Source organism: Penicillium verrucosum (genome assembly GCF_028828655.1).
Source record: "Penicillium verrucosum strain IBT 35672 chromosome Unknown utg000002l_segment0_segment0, whole genome shotgun sequence".
Taxonomy (NCBI): domain Eukaryota; kingdom Fungi; phylum Ascomycota; class Eurotiomycetes; order Eurotiales; family Aspergillaceae; genus Penicillium; species Penicillium verrucosum.
This window is the reverse complement of record NW_026643211.1, coordinates 5700909-5719639: the sequence shown is the minus strand read 5'-3', so window position 1 is coordinate 5719639 and position 18731 is coordinate 5700909. Positions and strand designations below refer to the sequence as shown.

At 48.5% G+C, this 18731-nt stretch overlaps 8 protein-coding genes across 8 annotated transcripts; 3 read left to right on the top strand and 5 right to left on the bottom strand.

The window, feature by feature from the left end:
• Window positions 1–329: 329 nt before the first annotated feature.
• Window positions 330–2477, bottom strand: N7516_007763 (amine oxidase; the record flags this gene model as incomplete). The annotated part of the gene is made up of 4 exons (XM_057220483.1): window positions 330–842; window positions 881–1888; window positions 1941–2372; window positions 2427–2477. The coding sequence occupies 4 exons, from the start codon at window positions 2475–2477 to the stop codon at window positions 330–332; spliced, it is 2004 nt and encodes a 667-aa protein (XP_057074574.1).
• A 486-nt stretch (window positions 2478–2963) lies between these two features.
• N7516_007762 (putative alanine--tRNA ligase) lies at window positions 2964–3764 on the top strand (the record flags this gene model as incomplete). The annotated part of the gene is made up of 1 exon (XM_057220482.1): window positions 2964–3764. The coding sequence occupies one exon, from the start codon at window positions 2964–2966 to the stop codon at window positions 3762–3764; it is 801 nt and encodes a 266-aa protein (XP_057074573.1).
• A 308-nt stretch (window positions 3765–4072) lies between these two features.
• N7516_007761 (phosphatase PAP2 family protein) lies at window positions 4073–5223 on the bottom strand (the record flags this gene model as incomplete). Its single annotated transcript, XM_057220481.1, has 4 exons — window positions 5049–5223; window positions 4901–4994; window positions 4504–4843; window positions 4073–4445 (listed from the first exon to the last, which is right to left on the bottom strand). Exons 1-4 carry the CDS (start codon window positions 5187–5189, stop codon window positions 4073–4075), a joined length of 948 nt encoding a protein of 315 aa, XP_057074572.1. The 5' UTR covers window positions 5190–5223.
• A 189-nt stretch (window positions 5224–5412) lies between these two features.
• On the top strand, window positions 5413–6241 carry med7 (mediator complex subunit MED7; the record flags this gene model as incomplete). Its single annotated transcript, XM_057220480.1, has 2 exons — window positions 5413–5676; window positions 5732–6241. The coding sequence occupies 2 exons, from the start codon at window positions 5413–5415 to the stop codon at window positions 6239–6241; spliced, it is 774 nt and encodes a 257-aa protein (XP_057074571.1).
• A 660-nt stretch (window positions 6242–6901) lies between these two features.
• N7516_007759 (putative C6 transcription factor) lies at window positions 6902–9727 on the bottom strand (the record flags this gene model as incomplete). Its single annotated transcript, XM_057220479.1, has 5 exons — window positions 6902–7163; window positions 7214–7944; window positions 7999–8660; window positions 8718–8803; window positions 9552–9727. Coding segments are annotated over 5 exons (1917 nt in total), but the record flags the coding sequence as incomplete, so codon positions are not given.
• Window positions 9728–10594: 867 nt separating this feature from the next.
• N7516_007758 (uncharacterized protein) lies at window positions 10595–11893 on the bottom strand (the record flags this gene model as incomplete). The annotated part of the gene is made up of 5 exons (XM_057220478.1): window positions 10595–10941; window positions 11008–11072; window positions 11130–11247; window positions 11309–11672; window positions 11747–11893. 5 exons carry the CDS (start codon window positions 11891–11893, stop codon window positions 10595–10597), a joined length of 1041 nt encoding a protein of 346 aa, XP_057074569.1.
• Window positions 11894–12787: 894 nt separating this feature from the next.
• N7516_007757 (cytochrome P450) lies at window positions 12788–14516 on the top strand (the record flags this gene model as incomplete). The annotated part of the gene is made up of 4 exons (XM_057220477.1): window positions 12788–12926; window positions 12992–13164; window positions 13220–13472; window positions 13525–14516. 4 exons carry the CDS (start codon window positions 12788–12790, stop codon window positions 14514–14516), a joined length of 1557 nt encoding a protein of 518 aa, XP_057074568.1.
• A 262-nt stretch (window positions 14517–14778) lies between these two features.
• Window positions 14779–18312, bottom strand: N7516_007756 (putative importin beta-4 subunit; the record flags this gene model as incomplete). The annotated part of the gene is made up of 4 exons (XM_057220476.1): window positions 14779–15694; window positions 15898–17960; window positions 18040–18209; window positions 18267–18312. 4 exons carry the CDS (start codon window positions 18310–18312, stop codon window positions 14779–14781), a joined length of 3195 nt encoding a protein of 1064 aa, XP_057074567.1.
• Between the last annotated feature and the right edge of the window lie 419 nt (window positions 18313–18731).

Below are 18731 nucleotides of genomic sequence, written 5' to 3'. Positions count from 1 at the left end.
GAAAGAGCTCTTATAAAAGGAAGGAACCTGTGGACGTGTCGGGCATGCTATATGTCCTCGCAGCGAAGCAACGGCTTGATAGATAGCTTGGATTGCCACTGTTGACTCTATCTTCCGACTCAAAAGGTTGTATCACGACTTGACGCCTGTTTGCCTGAATTGAAGAAAGAGCTTCCGCTTCCCATTGAACACTTGGGCTTTGATATCGATCTAACTACCTTTGACTTGGACAATGCGGCGTGGCTGGGAAACGTGGATTGGAATATATAAAATTGTTTACCAATATCAGCGATGACTGAATGTTTCAACTTTGTCTTTGTCATTGCAATTCACATTTTAATAGGAGAACAACATGCATGTTCGCTTGACTCGACTTCAACAAGTTTACTCTTGTTATTCTCTTGACTGGACACAGCAACATCTAAACTTGGGTTTCCCGTAAAGAAGTTGACCGGTTTGAGACCAACCACCATCCTTTCAGATGGCATCACTGGCCAATCCTCGATTCTTGGATTGTGCGTCGATCCAAATGTGTGCCAAATAACTATGTCTTCGTTTCGCACTGTTGACTTGGAGTCCGGGTCATTTCTCCGCCGAGTAATGGTTGAGTTGATCCCTTCGCCGCCGAGGGACTGCATAGTATGATTACCAGCCGGAAAAAGCTCGTCATCGTTATAACGAGTGATCCAGATTGCATGGTTTCCATACTCGGATCGCTTTGCATGGAAAGACTCTGGATGGGCCAGTAGCAGTTGGCTGTAGAATGGAACGAGTTTGAATCCCACCGGCGTGCCGGTAATAGGATTGACTTTTGCCTCATTGATGATCTTGAACGTGCGATTCTTGTTAAAATCAAGATCCAACCCCCCTCATCTGTCACAATCTTTGAATGTGTTGTGTACCCGACCCCGAACGGATTCCGAACGGATGGGTCGTTAAAGGGCAAAGGGTTGGACTCTTCAACTTGCAACGAGTTTGCAACACCATCTATCGCAGGATCAATACGAAGAGAAAAAAGGTGTTGATGATATGGCGCAAGGACACCCGGGGCAACAATAGTACCATATCCAACTTCGTCGCCAATGTTGATAGGACTGGTAGACAGGATCCCAGTGGCCCGAACTTCGTAATGAACCGAAGCATCTTGGCCAAAATGGAAAGCAAAGATATACTCATAGTTGCTGACTGTGATGATCGTCTGCAAGACCAGAATACGTGATCTCACTACGGCGGCATTTCCTGTCCGGAAGTTTGTGTGCTTCCATAAAATCCCATCGTCTTGCTCATGACAGCAGATGACATTGGGCAATTTCAATGGTTCTCCCGAGGAAGTGTTGTGCCACCCATCAAAATATTTAATCAGTCCCAGGCAATCACATCCAAGGGATAAGTTGTTCGCATTAATCCCAGCACCATCGTTCCCAAGGTCAAATGCAGCTTTGCGTGGAAACGGAGCACGAGGATCACCATAAGGCACGAACATCTCTGCCAGAGACAATCGGTAGAAGAGACTCCGACCGTCATAACGGATGTCGTGTAATGTGAGGCCCTCACGATAATTGAAACCCACGCGCATAGTCCATTTCTCCCAGGTTAACAGGTTTCCATGTGACTTGAAGGACACCCCATCTGGCTGGACAACCTGGTAGGGCTTGGTGGTTGTGCGCGGTGGTGGTCGTAGACTGGGATGGTATTCACTCATAGTAGTGGAATGGATCTTGCAAGGATCATATGGTCGTGCTTCTGCATGAACCCTCTCACTCTCGGACGAAGGTAAATGGTAGACCTTGGTCACCTTGAGATGCTCAGAGACCTCCGCACACAAATCAAGTGGATATGCGTAATAGTTGGCGTCGGGATTGTCCACCAGTCGCATATAGAACCAACACTATGCATCTTATGTTAGCTGGGATTAATACATTGCACACATCGATACTGACCATGCTAGTTCGCTCCGACATGTCGTTCATCCCATCAGTGGCATAAGCCCATGGTTCGACAACGACCGAGGCCCCTTCAGGTAGCCTCAACTTTCCGATTTCATTCTGTACCCTTTCATCTGCCATACAAGCATTTTCAACATCCTTCATATAAGCGGAGTCAATAAACGAGTGTTTTCCCACCAGGATCTCTCGTTGAACGACAGCACTCCGGTCTAGATCCACCAGGAGCTCGCTAAGTTCGTTTGGCCCCGAATCACCACGAACGATGACTTGGATATGAGCGATACGAGCTGGTCGGGAGATTTGGGGCTGCTCAAGATATTCTCTCTCCAAGAATGCTATCATCTCCTGCTTTGGGGGTTCTTTCAAGGTGATGACGCGAAAGTTGAAGCTTTTTCCGTGGAGTAGCTCTTGGGCAACTTTTGCTGCCTACTACATGGTGAATAGAATATTCCATTTTTGATTGATAGAGAGGATATATACCTTGGTGATTTCCTGGGGCCCAAGAGGATCGAAGGGGTGTGTATCAGACATAATGGTGGTATTTAGGAAGTAAAGTAAATGGGAATAACGAAGACAGTTGTGATTAATCTGGACTTTTATAATTCAACCTGCAAGATATATAAGCCAATATCAATACACAAGCCGAAGATAAATAGGGAAATGCACGATATTCGCTAAGATATAAGAATAACCGAAAAGATGAGCTGGTCAATCGCTAAGGTAAAGAATAGCCGGAGGACCGGATATCTTCGACTCCAAAGGTTAGAACGGAAATATTTTGGTCTACAGGTATGATTTCAATCCTGTCTTTAATGATCATCTAGTAGTTACATATATAACTAACTAACTAACTAACTAACTAACAAACTAGTTAGTTAGTTAGTTAGTATGTACCAAGTGGGAGGTGGATTTGCCGTTATCTCCCCTCTTGCCCCGCCTCAACTCCTTTCTTCCCTCCAACTTGTCCACTGGGGTCGACTGGAGTCGACTGGGGTATATTGAATATCACAGCAAAATATGACTTCACTTCGCACCATTCTGGTCTTCCAGCATAACGCCAATCTGCACATTCTTGAAACCACAGTGACGGCCGTTACCCCTTTCAATGCCCTCGAAGAATCCAGTCGTGTGCTCTTCAAAGATGCCAGCGAGGAACACCATGTCATTGTCACTGAGAAAACCATTTTCCATCCCCAAGGTGGCGGCCAGCCTTCCGATACGGGTGTGTTAAAAGGCCCATCGGGCACTTTCACAGTCATTGCTGTTCGCACAGATGCCAATGGACAGGTGCTTCACCTCGGTCTCTTCGAGAACTCATCATCCGCTTTCAAAAAGGGCGAGACCATCCAGCAGGCAATTGATGTAGAAAAGCGTTTACTATGTTCACGTTTGCACACTGCCGGCCATGTACTAGGTGCATCAGTTCGACATCTTTTGGAGAAAGAGATTGAGAACTTCGATGAACTGAAGGCCTCACACTTCCCCGACTCGGCAGCATGTGAGTTTCAAGGTTCAATTGACGGAAAATGGAAGGATTCTATCCAGAACAAGCTAGATACATATGTCGCTGCCAAAATGCCTGTTCAAATCGAATGGTGGGATGAAGAGGATTTTCGCTCGCGTGGACTGGAGCGATTGATTCCTGATCGCAGTTTGGTGCCTGCAGGTGAAAAGTCCCGTGTCGTTAACATCGTCGGCGCTGAAGTGTACCCCTGCGGAGGTACGCATGTCGATACGACCGATTTGTGTGGACCTGTGACGGTGAAGAAGATTTCAAGAAAACAAGGAAACTCGCGAGTTAGCTATGTGGTGAAATGATGTTAATTATTTTGTGCCATGTCCAAATTTTGGGAACATCATATAGACAGGGAGTGGGTAGAGCCTGACACAATAGACCAAAATAATGGATATCTTGACGAGATATCATTCCGAGTTGCTTTATACCTCGGCAGATGTGATGCAGAAAAATCCTACAGTACGTATGAGAGCAATGGAAATATCCCAAGACTACCATGTTGTTCCCTTTCAGATGTCTTCAAGACAAGGGTCCAGCAGCAAAAGGCCTCTAAGAATGCGAGTGAGTGCGCCAGGCCAAAAAGAACATGACATGATGTCAAAAGTAAGCGCTAGGTGCATCGAGATGGCTCTATATCTTGAAGCTGATAGTTTCCCTCCGAGGGATTACCGCGTGAAATGAAGGGCTGCGCAAGAGCTTCCTCATCACCTAATTTAGCAAATCCATCGGGTCCAGCAATATCAGCTTTGTCGTAAGGAACATCGCACATGACCGACCGCAGCGGTGGATAGTAGCGGCGGTACGAGAACCAAGCTATCAGCATACCCAAGAGTCCTCCACACGTCACATCATATACATCATGTCGATAATCGGCTAGACGGGAGAGGGCGACCATCAAAGCACATAGTAATGGGAAAAACGCAAGCAAACAGCGTCCAAGATCTGTTCGAGGACGGAAGACATGCATTTGACCACACAAGAAGCTATAGGGTCATTGTTAGATCGAGTGTCCCAGCGCTGTGCGTTTGAAGAACAACTTACAGATATAGATAGCCCAGACCACCAAAAGAGAAGCTGCTATGTCCACTAGGGAAGCTCCTCCATCCCTCTTGTAGGATGTGCTGGTTGGACTCTGTGCAGACGGTCCATGCGACCAGCGCATTGTTCGATGTACCCCGGGAAGGTTTGCAGCGCGACAACAAGTCTGGACGTGGTCTCCCCGCTGCGTTTTTTATTATGTCCGTCAGGAACGAGGTCAACATCAAAGCCACGAATAGCCCGAGTACTGTCACTTGCGTTTTTTGAACACCGGCGCGAAACATTGCGGACCAAGCGAGAATAACCAGGAAAGGAATCAGACCAGCGAAGATGACCGACCACACTATTACTCCCCGTTAGAATAAAGGGAAATAGATCGTATTATTGGCAATTGACTTACAAACAGGAACTCGTTCATGGACGGCGAACGGGTACTGAATGGCCTTGTTATCCAGCGAAAACATGCGATGGAATGGGTCCACGAATAATTGAATCTATTGATGTGTTAGTGTGTGTAGTATGTACCATTAATATCTTTTAGGACTTACTAGTACCCATCCTGCCACGAGAAATCCCAATGCGATGTAGTCGGCGGCATAGGTGCGTTGCACAAAGCGAGCTGCAGCACCAGCGAGTCCAACGCGTTGTAGAATCGGGGTTGACCCGTTCCCCAAACCATTGTGAGGCATCCTGCACAACTGCCGAGGACTTCAGGAAGATCCTTTGATCTTCACTGGGAGCATGTCGAAATTGAGAAAAAAAAGGTCAAGTTGACATTCGACACATTGCGGAAGCACAGACCACGTCACCGCCTCTCTCCGCTCTGTCTTTCGCAAAGAGGAACTTCCACTCTGCTCACTTGGCTTTCTTTTTCTCTCCTTTCTCATATCCATTACCTTCTTGCTGATCGATATGGCCGACGAGAGCCAACAACGAGCCGTGAACACTGCATTTGCGCCCCCACCGCCATTATGGAAACACTTTACGCGCGAGAATATCGACAAGGTGGAGCAGATCAAGGCTGAAGCTTCCAAGAAGGAAGATGGACGGTCAAATAAGAACAAGCAATGGTCATCAGCCGAATTGCGCGCTCTGGAGCTCCCCTCAGAGCTCCGGTACCTGGTGCCGCCCGATATCCCCGAGGGACAATACAGTGTCTTTGGCGAATTGCAAACCGTGCGTCCACCTACACCTGAATTCTCCGTACCTGACAATGCTGACTCTGAAATAGATGTCTACAACCTTGCCATCATTACAAGAACAGGGAATCGAACAGCTCTACCCAGAACCCCCCGCAGCTGGTACTGAACAGAACTCACAGCCCTCCCCCCCTCTCAACCACGCATATTACCTTCTCAAGATCAGCAAGTCCCTGCTCCTTAATTTCCTAGAGTTTACCGGTATCTTGTCGGTTTCGCCGGAACAATTCGAATCCAAGGTCGAAGATCTACGCAACTTGTTCATCAATGCGCACCACCTTCTCAACCTCTACCGTCCTCACCAAGCCCGCGAATCGCTCATTATGATGATGGAAGAGCAGCTCAATCACAGCCGAGAGGAAATGAGACAAATGGACAAAGTCAAAGCGGAGGTTGAGAGTGTACTAGAGCAGTTGCAAGCCGAGGGCAATCGCGTGAGTGCAACTGGGTCAGAAGACGATACCGACCGGGCCAAAGCGCTGAAAGAAAAGGCCGATGAACACTCTCGGTTGATCTGGGATCTACTGGACAAAGAAAATTGAATCCAACGACGGGCTTCTTTTTCTGAATTTGAACAGTATTGCCTTCTCCGAGTCGAATGACCGAACTTTTCCTATGCTGTGCTCAAATGTGACACTGGGTTCAAAGGTCAACTTCGTCCTTGAATAGCCCAACGCGGAAGAATCTCAACCGAGGATTCATCAACATCCAACATCCAACAATATGTCCATCGGGTGCTCTATCCCAGTCTTATGGGCACGCAAGCTCTCACTGGGCTGCTAAATATGACGCCGTGATGTGTCGATTGGATCATAGCGCATTTCGCATCATCCCGAGGCAGATATTGGACCGCACCAATATCTGGAGGACATTCTCCGATGTTCCAACGAGCTGCCACCGCCAACCGCACCTCGTTTCAGAACACTGCAATATCTGAGCCATAGGCTGGCTCGAAATCCTATTCCATACACTTGAGAAGCCAGCAACATGCTAGTGTTCCGTGGATATCTGCCGGGAATTCTCGCTTACAACTGCAAACTGCATCATTGATGAGATGTCATTCTATTAAATACTGCTCTGGCCATCTCTACCTCATGCAATCCAAATGACCGTCTCCTATCTATAGTAATATTTCAATCAATCTTAAGTACCGTAACCGATAAACTCCTCACGCTAACAACAGGAAGAAAACAATGTGCAAATCAATGCGAGGCGGCGCGCTGCTCCGCCCAGGCCTTGTCAATGGCACACTCGGCCAATCGTTTCAATTCCACAATGAAATCAGCGACCATTTTGAAGTGCACAAGCTCAGTTTCAGGTAGTTTCCGTGAGAAGATGCGCTCAATCATAACCGTGGCGACATTCAATCGGCCCAGGTCTTCCCGCGAATGTGGATCCAATGGGTTCTGAAGAATGTTGCAGAAGATAGTGAGCAGCGCGGACATGGGGTAGAAGATGAGAGTCCTAGGAGGGATTAGCTTAAGTTCTAGATAGCCATGGCAAGGAACACCTACCAGAAAACTCCATCGACCACCACATGTTCTGCCGCCTCGAGGTAACATAGACTTGATCGACTGGCCTCTACTGAAAGTGCCACACTTGAACTCACCCCGTCCATCATGCCACTTTGTCCTTGCATCCATGCCTTGCATCTTCCACTCGCTTGATGGATGATGGTCATACATAGGTGATAGTTCAAACGCAGCATGACAGTGTTCATACCCATGTTTGGATCAGAGGTTTCGGAAGAAAAGGACATGGTTGGACGCCATTTAGGAGGGACTGATAGCCGCCATTCTTCTAGCGCGTCGTCGAGTTCTCGGATTGACTTGAGCAACTCGGCATCTGATTTTTGGAGACAGCTGACTGAATATAGTTCTCGATACGCTCGGGATTTGATCATACTCAAGCGCAAGTCGAATGGAAATACTGGGCCGTACCATGGGGCCTCTTCGTCGTCCACATCCAAGAATGCTCGATCGAGATAGCCCGGCGGAAGCGTCAGCTCACAATTTTCGTCAGTGATAGTAGGTGGCTGACCCGTGCGCAGGGCAAGGTCCTTATCAATCGTGTAGCAGATCCAAAATAGATTCCGTAGTTGTGCATGGTTTTTCTGGCCGCGCGCATCCGTCGCGGTGGCGTGACCGATGAAAAGATTGCCACCAAGCATGAAGATGAGTCGCGCAGCAATCGCCGCATAGTAGTTTGTTGCCCGCATATTTCCCGAAGATAATTCGAAGAGAGTCTGATCGATTCACTGGTCAGTTATCGAAATTATGCACCAGAGCGGCTCACTTACCAACATAGTAACAGCCTGGGCTGCGTCCAGACTGGCAGACTCTTGTAATACTTGAGGCATAAAGAACTGCGCTTTGGTGGCAAGTAGATCATGATCGACTGGAAAGGATGTAGTAGCCGTGTTGACAATGGTTTTGACGTGGGGTAGGCGAGAAACAAAGGTAAGAAATGCAATGACACAAACTCGGGCACTAGCTTGGCCATATTTGAGAGTAGATGTCGACTGACTGTAAGCTTTGTTGAGGGTCTCCTCGAAAAGATCCAGATCTATAATAGGAAAGATGCGCTGCATCACCTTGGAACTCTTATATGCTTGGAAGTACACCTGCACTGTTCTCCAGTCGGGAAGTTCATAGGGATTGCAAGTGTTAGGGTTCATGTTCATGTTCATCAAAACAGCATTGAAGGTTTGTCCACGCTCTTTGTCCCAAGGTGCTCGGGCTGGACTAAGTCTGTCAATTGCACTATGCTGTCCTGTGCGCGCTTTGATCCATTCCTGTCCCTCGGGAAAGAGAAACGGTGTGCCTGTGAGTAAACTGATGGCACCCAACTCTTTGCCTGCAAAGTGAACCCGCACTGCCGATGGGTCTGGAGGATGGGTGTTGCTTGGCGAGTTGGTGGCTGTCGTGTTGGCTTCGTAAGGTTGAGGCGAGTCTTCAGACACTTTTGCCAATTAGTCTCGGGATGCTCCTAGGTCTGCATATTGAAGAGACACTATACCAGAGATTTGATCCGCCATTAAGTTCTCTGCCAGAAGCTGTTCGATGCGACTAATTCGCTCAGATAGCCGTGAAACTTTGGGGCGTCTTTATCTTCATCGTCAGACACATAGGAAAGAACAAGCTCGAGGTACAGGCTCACCCTTCATCGTTGACGTTTTTTCTTTTCCTCTGCACCACTCTGTCGAATTTGCAGGGAATATTATGGTGACTACACCAATTGCACTGCGGAAGCGCAGCATCACATTTGATCTGGGACCCGTTTAGCGACAAGGTCGAGAGTTGATCAAGAACAGATCTAACCTTTCTTTTGTAACAGGAGTCACATGCACGAGCAGTCCGTGTCCGCGGCTGATCATCCGACGCATTAGAAGGAGAATACATTATATGTTGTATATCAATAGGCAAATAGGCAAATTGGCCATTAAGCTCAAAAGATTGCGGGTGTCTGGCCCCGAAAGCCGCTGACAAAATGGCCGCTGACTCATTTTATGCCTCAGGCACCAATGAGTGACTGACTAACCATAAGTTTTCATATCGTATGCATGATTACTGAGCTCATATAAACTACGAACTAAAAAAAAAGAGCCATTGGCCATTAAATAATAAATAGATTAGTGCGCTCAGAGTATCACATGTACCCAACCATCCAAAACCGGGAATGAAAATTAAATGCAGAGTATCCCTGATCCCCTTTGGACCCTGATCCGCATATATTCGCCCGTAGAATTTTCTTGTGACCTCTCCACATGCGATCAGACCATCCACCACCGGAATTCCCAGAAAAAGTATGGAGTAGATCGAGGGAGATTGAGATGGATGACAGCCAGCTCACATCACAGTGCATATGCAGAAATCGCACTCTTCATCGCCGCAGTCACAGCCAAAGCATGGCTTGGAGACTGACTTGATGGGCTTTTTAATGGAGCTACCGGAGCTGCTGGAAGGAAGGATGCAGTCGAAAGGGGTTGAAATAGAGGTGACAGCCATGGTGGAGGCTACAGGGCGTGGATCTATTGAGATTGTCAGTTAGATACCCGAAAGAGAGAGAGAAAAAAAAAAAAACTCATACATTTTAGAAAACAGAGAGCCGCGTACCTTCAAGCAAAGATAATATTAAAATAAATAAAAACAAAGCAATATAGGGCTGAAAGTAGTGGAGGTTGGGGGAAATGAAGGGAAAAAGTTGAGAAAACCAGGTCTCCAGCAGGCAGCCATATAACACATAACATGGACTAATATAAACTTAACGAACTACAAGAAACGTTCCCACTGAACTTCAATTCAAAGAACACAACCTTGGAAGTCTAAGAATTAAATAATTGGAGCTATACCATTTAAATTATATTGATACTCCCGTATTCCCCTTTAGAGAGTTCTGATGTTGGCGTATACTTACTTATTTACTCATGTTGAAGACCCTCAAATAACAACCCTTAAACAACATTTAAATGAGCTGGGTAATGGAACTAGAATTTCAATAACCCAAGATCGAGACCCTGGGAAGAAAAGTAAAAATAAGCGAAGTCTTTTCACATGTCATCTGAAGAAAAATACTGGCAATCTATAGCAAAGTAACCTAGATACCCTTCCTCGCAAGAGATGGCCATATAAGACAGTAGGCACAATGGCATCATCTGTATAGGCAAATCTGAGCCATTCACCTAACTGAAGCAGCGGTTTAACATTCGAGCATGGTGGTAATCGCCCTCGCTTATATCAAAAACTGGATATCGGAAACTGGACTAGAAGGGCAACCACTTTATAGTGTAAAAAGGAATGGTGTATATTCAATTGGCCAAACTAGCCAAAATAGCTGTATGCTGAAGGCTACGACCAGAATATCTCATTTGAAGGCAAGTACAGGGCCACGCAGCTTTATACTCTCTCCACTCGCACCTCTTCTTGAATACGAATACCCCCATTACCGCTTCCAAACTGACCCACCAGAGCCTCTTCATCACTCCGGCTATGTCCAGTAATATATGACTCGGTATGCCCCTCCTCTACAACACTAAAAGCCGTAGCGTCCTTTGCCAAGTTCCGCATGCGAAAGCGACTGGAATGTTTGGAGTCGTCATGTTGGACATATCTGCCCTCTGAGCTCTCTGGATGCGATCCATGGACAAGGGTGCGATATAAGGGGCGGACAGTGGGGATTCCAACGCAGATAAGGGTGACAGCCAGTTCAACGGCGGACCAAATTATGAGGTCAACGGTATCCTCTAAAAAAGGAACACATTGGGAATTAGCGATGTGTAGGGACTGAAAAGATTAAGGAGTGGATTTACCAGTGTAGTTGGAGCTAGACAGCCCGCCCAGTTCAACGGTTCTGATAACCCCGCAAATACAGGCTCTATAAAAAAAGGCATTAGTCTATATTCATAGAGGACTGGACACTGAAGTGACGCACAGGAAGCCTAGACTCAAGCTGATTGCGATAGACATCTTTTCCTTGAATTTCATGTTAAGATTCCAAATGAAGATCCATGGAAGAAGAGCAAAGTAGAAGTCCACAGCAGCACACCAGCCTAGATTGCATGAATATTAGCATATGGCTCATATATAAAAGGCCGAGGATATCGAACATACAGCCAAGCAAAACGGAGAAAGGGGTGACAGGGATAACGGTACGCCCTGGAACGCGAGAGTCATATACAGATTGAGATGGAAGACGCTGGACCCAGAGGACGAGGGCGGTCAATACCGACACAATAAACAAACTGACCATCGAGATCCAGATTGAAATACGATGCCATTGCTTGATAACAATACGAAGCAGGAAGATTCCCAGTGACAGCTTCGCAATTGCCATCCCTAACACGGCAAATGTTTGTCCAATCAGTTCGTTATAGATAGCCTTCGCGGCTGAGTCCAAATCCAAGGTGTATATGGGTTGTCCAAATCCATGTACACCAGCAATCGTGAGAAAGACGGTGTAAAGAAGTAGAAATACCTAGAGTTAGGTCAGCGTTCTATCAAGTTCTGCCTTGGGAGGTTTTTATAGATGGAATGGGAAAGGAAACCTACCCAGGCCAAATTGAAGACATGGTCGTCCACTCCAAGTCCCTTCACGATATAGATTCGTGTATAGAGCCTAAGAGGCACCAGAATAAAAGAGACCAAAGTCATTGCCCACATCACCGAAATGGCACGGACACCCTTGCCAGCTAACATCTTCCAAATTCTGACAACCGGTTAAATTTCAAACACCAAGCCCTATGAAACAATGGAGATTGGGGCTTGCTAGAGTGAGAGATCGATAAATTGGACGTCATTGGTGTACATATACATCCTCTTCCTCGACGCAGGGTCTCAATGTCTCAATAAATTAGAAAAAGAAAATGTAGAAGGAGTCAGCTGTGGGTTACCAGCTACCTACAAATCAGACCTAACCCCTTTATACTTCGTACTCGGTTCAACGGTTATAATAGAACAGCGACAGCTTAACGGGAGTACTCCGTACAATTACTCCATATCTCTTTGTTCATTCCCGCCCTAGCAAGGATGTAGTTTGTATACCACCTCATTGTGCGATAGCCTATATTTTTATATTAAGGCCAAGTAAACTGACAGTCCTGACGGTCCCACTTAGTTTAGGAAACGGTCAGTAGTGCTCGCTTAGGGGATTCCCAACCCCAACGGGATTCTTCCAATTGGATACCCCTTACCCCGTAATTCGTACTTTTTGGTGTTGTGGACTCTTGTGTTGTGTTGACATGTCTTTCCCGTAGTTTATTCGACAGCTGTCACCGAAGGATGGCCCCGTTCGAGTGGATTGATTATGGATTTTTTCCTATTCCATTGGAGCACGGTTTAATTCTAGGCCTAGAAATATGGAGCACGGGAGGATCTTCCTCTCTTCGGTTGACTCCCTTGTTGATTCCCATGCTCATTAATACTCCGTGGATTGGATCAGTATTGTGAGGGGTATATTCTCTCATACTCGCCTATACTCCCACACGTGGGCCCTATAAATTATGGCTTATGACAGATCTTCGAGGGTTTAGGGATGTATCCAACTCCTCCCGAAACAGTCAAATCTCATTACATCGATTAATATTTTTTACAATGTTTACGATGTCTGGTTATGGGAATAAAGATGCTGCCACTATGATTGGCTATGTCTTTGTCCTAGCCCTCACGATCTGGTATTTAGCCACGTATCTTCTGTCCCCGCTACGCCGTTACCCCGGGCCTTTTCTCGCAGGTGAGTCGACCGGTATCTTTCTGAAGAGCGAGCCAGTTCCATATTGACCTATCATATTTTCATAGGCTGGACAAACCTATGGCGCATGTTACATGTTCGTCGGGGAAAGTACCATGAGGTCATCCACGAGCTGCACAAGAAGTACGGCCCAGTGGTGCGCATTGCCCCTAACGTGCTCGACCTGGATTTCCCCGAGTTGGTCAAGACAATTTACAATATCAAATCGGATTATTTGAAGGTGTGTCTCTCTCTTATAGCGAGGGGTTACTAGTATTGATCATAGCCTGTGACAGACCGAGTTTTATCATGGCAGCAGTGCTAAAGGCCAAGGCAAAATCATCTACAATCTCTTCAGCGAGTGCGATCCTAAGCAGCATGCACAGCAGAAGCGACCCGTATCGAAACATTACTCCCTGACCGGAGTGCTTCCGTTGGAGCCCCATATCGATGAGATGATTTCGTACTTGTGTCAACGCCTGGAGGAGAAATTCATCGATGGCTCCAACCAAACTAAGACATGCGACCTAGGTGAATGGATTGCGTATTGTAAGTGCAAACCCCGTACATCCATCCTTCCCAGGACTGATATTTCGTGCAGATACATGGGACGTGGTTGGCAATGCCACATTCAGCCAACCCATTGGATACCTGGAACACGGGTATGACTTTGACAATACCCTAAGCATCGCGAATGTTGCCATGGACTACTTCACCCTCGTGGGACAGATGCCAATTCTGGATCACTGGTTGGACAAAAACCCCGTCTGCCGAATTGGGCCGGCGTCCTTTGGAACCGTCGCCAACATATCAATCCAGCACTTCATGGACCGAGTTCAGAACAAGGACACCGACTACCATGACCCCAGCAAGCCCGACTTCCTAGACAAATTCATCGAAGCCAAGGAGAAATTCCCAGACGTGGTGGACGACGCGCAAATCATCTCATATCTAATGATCAACTTGATTGCAGGAGCAGACACAACCGGCATCACCATTAACGCGGCATTGTACTTCTCCTTGAAACATCCTCACGTCTGGGAGCGTCTCAGAACCGAGATTCCCGCCGATGACCATACCACTGGAAACACAGTGATATCGTACAAATCCGCCAGGCAGTTCCCATATCTCGATGCCGTGGTACGAGAAGCAATGAGATGTCATCCCGCTGTCGCCATGCTCCTGGAACGATACGTACCAGAGGGTGGACTTGCCCTCCCCGATGGAAGTCTCGTTCCTGCAGGATCCATAGTTGGCTTGAATCCCTACATTGTGGGACGCAATACGTCTGTCTGGGGCGAAGATGCCGAAGAATTCCGCCCGGAGAGATGGCTTCGCGATGAGAAACTGGAGACTGAAGATGCGTTCCAGGAACGTTTGCTGTCAATGAATAAGGCTGACCTCTCTTTTGGCGGTGGAAGCCGTATTTGTATCGGGAAGCACCTTGGTATGGTGGAGGTGTATAAGGTGATTGCAACTCTTGTGTCACGATATGATATCCAGCTAGCCCATCCGGAGAAGGATTGGACAACGCATAATAGCTTCTTTGTGCGGCAGGAGGGTATTGAAGTGAAGCTTACTCGCCGGAGCTGAGACACCGTGATTCTACATGACAAGGCTACAGAGGCACAAATACATGTATGTAGTTTGAGACACTTCTACAAAAAGGTTCAAGGTTCAAGATCAAAGCATGTAGTCATTGACAGTATATACAGCAGCAACTTTTGAGGGGGGTTCATCAATCATCGCCGCAGTGACTGGGGTATCGTCTAGTCATCTCGGGCTTCCAAGCCATCCGTCTATCCATTATATAAATCCTTTTTTTGTTCATCAATCCATAATAGAAGCAGCCTGCTTACAGTTGCTCCGCCCAGGGAGCGGCACCGGGCTGCATCTGGTTCAGCCACTTGACAAGCTCAATGAGCTCGACACGGCGCTCATCCTCCAACTGATCCTCATCGCCGGTGAGAACCGACTGGAAGACTGGAAGAAGGCTGGGGGTGAGTTCGCGGATGGTGACATCCTCCCACTTGTACATTTGGCAGATCATGCTGTACAGAGGCTCATTCTCCTCGTAGTCGTTCTTCAGGGGAAGAATGTTGACCAGAGCAGGAAGAACATCCTTGGTGGGGACACTATCGCGGTAACGCAGGATCATGCGACTGACACAGCCAGTGGCGTTATCCTGGAGGCGGGAGACATCCATCTGAAGGCAAGTCTCAAGACGGGCAAGGATGGTGGGGATCTCCTTGATGATCTCGGCCTCAGCATTGGAGTGCTGGATCAGGCGGCCAACGGCGTAGGCAGCATTGGACCTGGTCTGAGAGTCCTCATCGGCGAGGCGGTGAAGGAGCAGCTTCAAGAAGACAGAGGTGAAGGGAGTCACGGCGGCACCCATGCCGTTGATGCACTCAGCGAGGACACCGACAGCAGTGGCTCGCTCAAGAGACTCAGTGCTACCAGCGTAGCGAAGAATGGTCTTCTCGAACACCTTCCAGAGCTCAGCGAAACTCTGACCCATGGCAGCAGCCATGCCAGAGACAACGTCCAGGGCGGTGTCGACAACGATCCAGTCGAACTCAGAGGATTCCTCACCAGCCTCGAGAGTCTCCTCCTCAGGGCCGAACTCCACCTGGCAGATGTGCTGCTTGGTGATGATATCAGTGATCATCTGAATCACATTGTGAAGCATGGTCTCGTTGGCAATGAGGCCGGGACCGCAGAAGCGCAGGTTCTCGGCCATGTTGCGGTTGATATCGGCGACAGTAGACCTATTAAGTATCGGTCAGCAATCGAGTCATTGAATCGACGGTGATAAATAATGAGGCAATGGTAGAAGTAGATCTCAGAATGTAGACTTCGCCGTTTACATCAAGTACGCCTTTGGCGCATCAAAGTGAGCTGGGTTAAGCGGAAAAAAAATCATCATAGAAATAGTTGGGCAAGGGGGAAAAAAAGGTTAGGTGAAACATACCGGTCATCTTCTTCGGTCCACATCTTGACAGTAGCCGTCATGAGGATCTCACCGAACTTCTGAACCTCCTTGGCAGGCTGAACCTGAAGGGGGAGACCAGGCTGCCACTTGGGCATCTGACCGTTCTCCTCGGCGATAGCGAAGAGCATCGCGTAGGAGCGGTGCAGAGTGCTGATAGTGCTCTTGCGAACACCCTCGTAAGGGTGCTCACACAAGGGCATCACATGCTCAATGGTCTTCTCGAAGTAGGGCAGGAAGGAGCTGCGGGTGTGGGTGACAAGATCGCCAATGACCTCAACAGCAATCTCCTTCTCGAGCGAAAGAGGAGTGGTGGCGGTGATGTCATCCCAGTCGTCCTCGTCCTCGAGGTCCACATCCTCAATCTCACCATCATCCTCATCGTCGGCACTTGCGACCTTGACCTTGCGGCCGTTGAAGGTGACCTCCTGGCCAACAAGATCCTTGGCAGCACTGCCGAGGTCGACATCAAGGTCGCTCTCGTCCTGCTCGATGCAATCATAGAGACCCTTCACGACACCGTCCAGGAAGGGCGCGAAGTGCTCACCATAGACCTTGGCCATGGCACCCCAGAAGATGTATGTGCTCTCCTTGAGGCGGGAGTGGCCGAGGTGCAAAGCTTCCTCAGTAGCGCGCATGAGAGGCTCAACGTACGGCTGGTAACGCTCGGGGCCAGCGGCAGCGGCCATCTCACCCATAGAGTCGGTGACACTGGCGCGGAGGTCGAGTTCATCCTCACTATCCTTGACGGCAGCGAACTCCTGGAGGAGATGCATCGACTCATCGAAGAACGAGAGGAAGGAGTCCCCGGCAGAGGAGGCGAGAGAACCAAGGGCACCGGCAGCAAGGGCCTTGATCTTGAAATCGGGGTGCTTGAAGAGGTTGTGCAAGATAGGAACAAGCTCAGCCTGGTAGGGAGAAACATCCTTCTCATCCAGACCATCAACGACAGCATCAATGGCACTGATACCGGCCTTGATGATGTCAAGTGTAGGGCCTTCCTCCTCGCCCTTGTACTCCTGCATGGCGCTGGCCAAGTTCTGGAAGAGCAAGGGCATGAGGCGCGCATGCTCAGAGCTGAGGTCTTCAACGAGGTCCTCTGCGAGACGAGCGACAGCGTGCAACGAAGCCTGGCGCACCTTGGGGTCCTGATCAGCAAGGAGCTGGAGGACCATAGGGAAGATCTCCTTCATCTGGGTGCTGATAAAGTCAGGGGCACCCTCAACACACATGCCAAGGGCCATGATACCAGCGCGACGGTAGTCTGGGTTGGGGTTGTTGAAGTACTGACCCAGCGCGTTGAGCAAGGGGACAACGACCTGGCTAGGAGGCAGGCTCTGGGAGAGCATGTCCAGGAGGCCGAGAGCGGAACGGGCAGGAGTGATATCATCATCGCCAGGAGCGGCATCGCCCAGCTCGGTCACGATCTGGAGGGCGGTGCGGGTGAGCTCCTCGCCAATGCGCATACCCTGAACCTTGAGCTTGCGGTACTGGATGGTCTGCATGAGGAAGCTGATGGCCTGGGTGCGGACATCCTCGTCCACCTCGGTGTTGGCAGAGATCTGGTTCATCAAGATGACCAGGTCCTTAAGGTGGACAGTCAGCAACGCAGGGTCACAACCGAGCAGAGTCTGGAAGACTTCGAAGGACTGCATGATGTGATCCTCCTCTTGCTTCTCAATGGAGTCCTTGAGGATGGCGACCATGGCAGGAACCATCTCCTGGAAAGCCTTGACAGGAGCCTCATCCTCCTCAGAGTCAAGGTGCATAGCGAGCTTACTCAAAGACATGAGAGTGTTGATGCGAACTTCGGCACTCTCGGGGTCCCGGATGGTCTTGTTGAAGAGGTTGAAGAGGTCCTGGAACTTCTCCTCAAAGCCTTCACCAAGAGTTTCCAAAATGGTGAAGAGAATATAGATAGCCACAGCACGCTCAGCGGCATTGCCGTTGTTACCAGCCTGCAACAGCAGGTTGGGCAGGTCAGCCCACTCGCCGTCGTTCAAATCGATCTTCGCAATGGCGGAGATGATCTGAGCGATGGAGTGCTGGACAAGAGATGAACTCTCGCCCATGGTGGAGCCGAAGCAGCTGCTCACGGATCTGGGGCTTCTGGTCGGCAGGAACCTTCAACCAGTGCTTGGAAACGAGCGAACGGGACTCCACGGAGGAGAGCTGGCGCAGATTTTGGTCATCATGGCTAGTGCAGATCTGGATGAGGAAGACAAGGGATTCGGGCTTGTTGTAGAACTCCTTTTGCAAGACTCCGGTGGCCTCCTTAAGGTTTCCCTGGGAGGCTACATCAGGGGGTCAGCGAGACGAACATGGGCTTCGACGTTGCAAGACGAACTCACGATCCAGGATAATCTGCAATTGCTGCAGGAATCGCTGTTGATCCATGATGGAAGGGGGAATGTGGAAGATTTTCGAGTGATTCTTTTTCTTTCTTTCTTTCAACAGTTTCAGTTGCCCCAGTCTCTATCAGAGACTCAGGTCACAGGAACAAGGATTGAGCAGTCTGTCTCAGACAAACAACTCAAAGGGGGTATCACAAAGCAATATTGACAGGAAGAAAAAAAAGGAAAGAGAAGAGGAAGATGAAGAAAAAAGAAAGAAAGGAGAGTAGTGGGGGAGAGAGAGAAGAAAAGAGAAGAAGAGAAAAAAAAATTTAGGGGAGTGGGCTGGTGACGAATTGGGTTTAGCGCTGGAACAGTTGTCAACACGCGGGAAATTTGGGCAGAGATTTCTTTCAACTTCATTTATATTGGGTTATATCAGGGTTATATTAGGGTTATATTTAGTAGAATTGGATTATATTA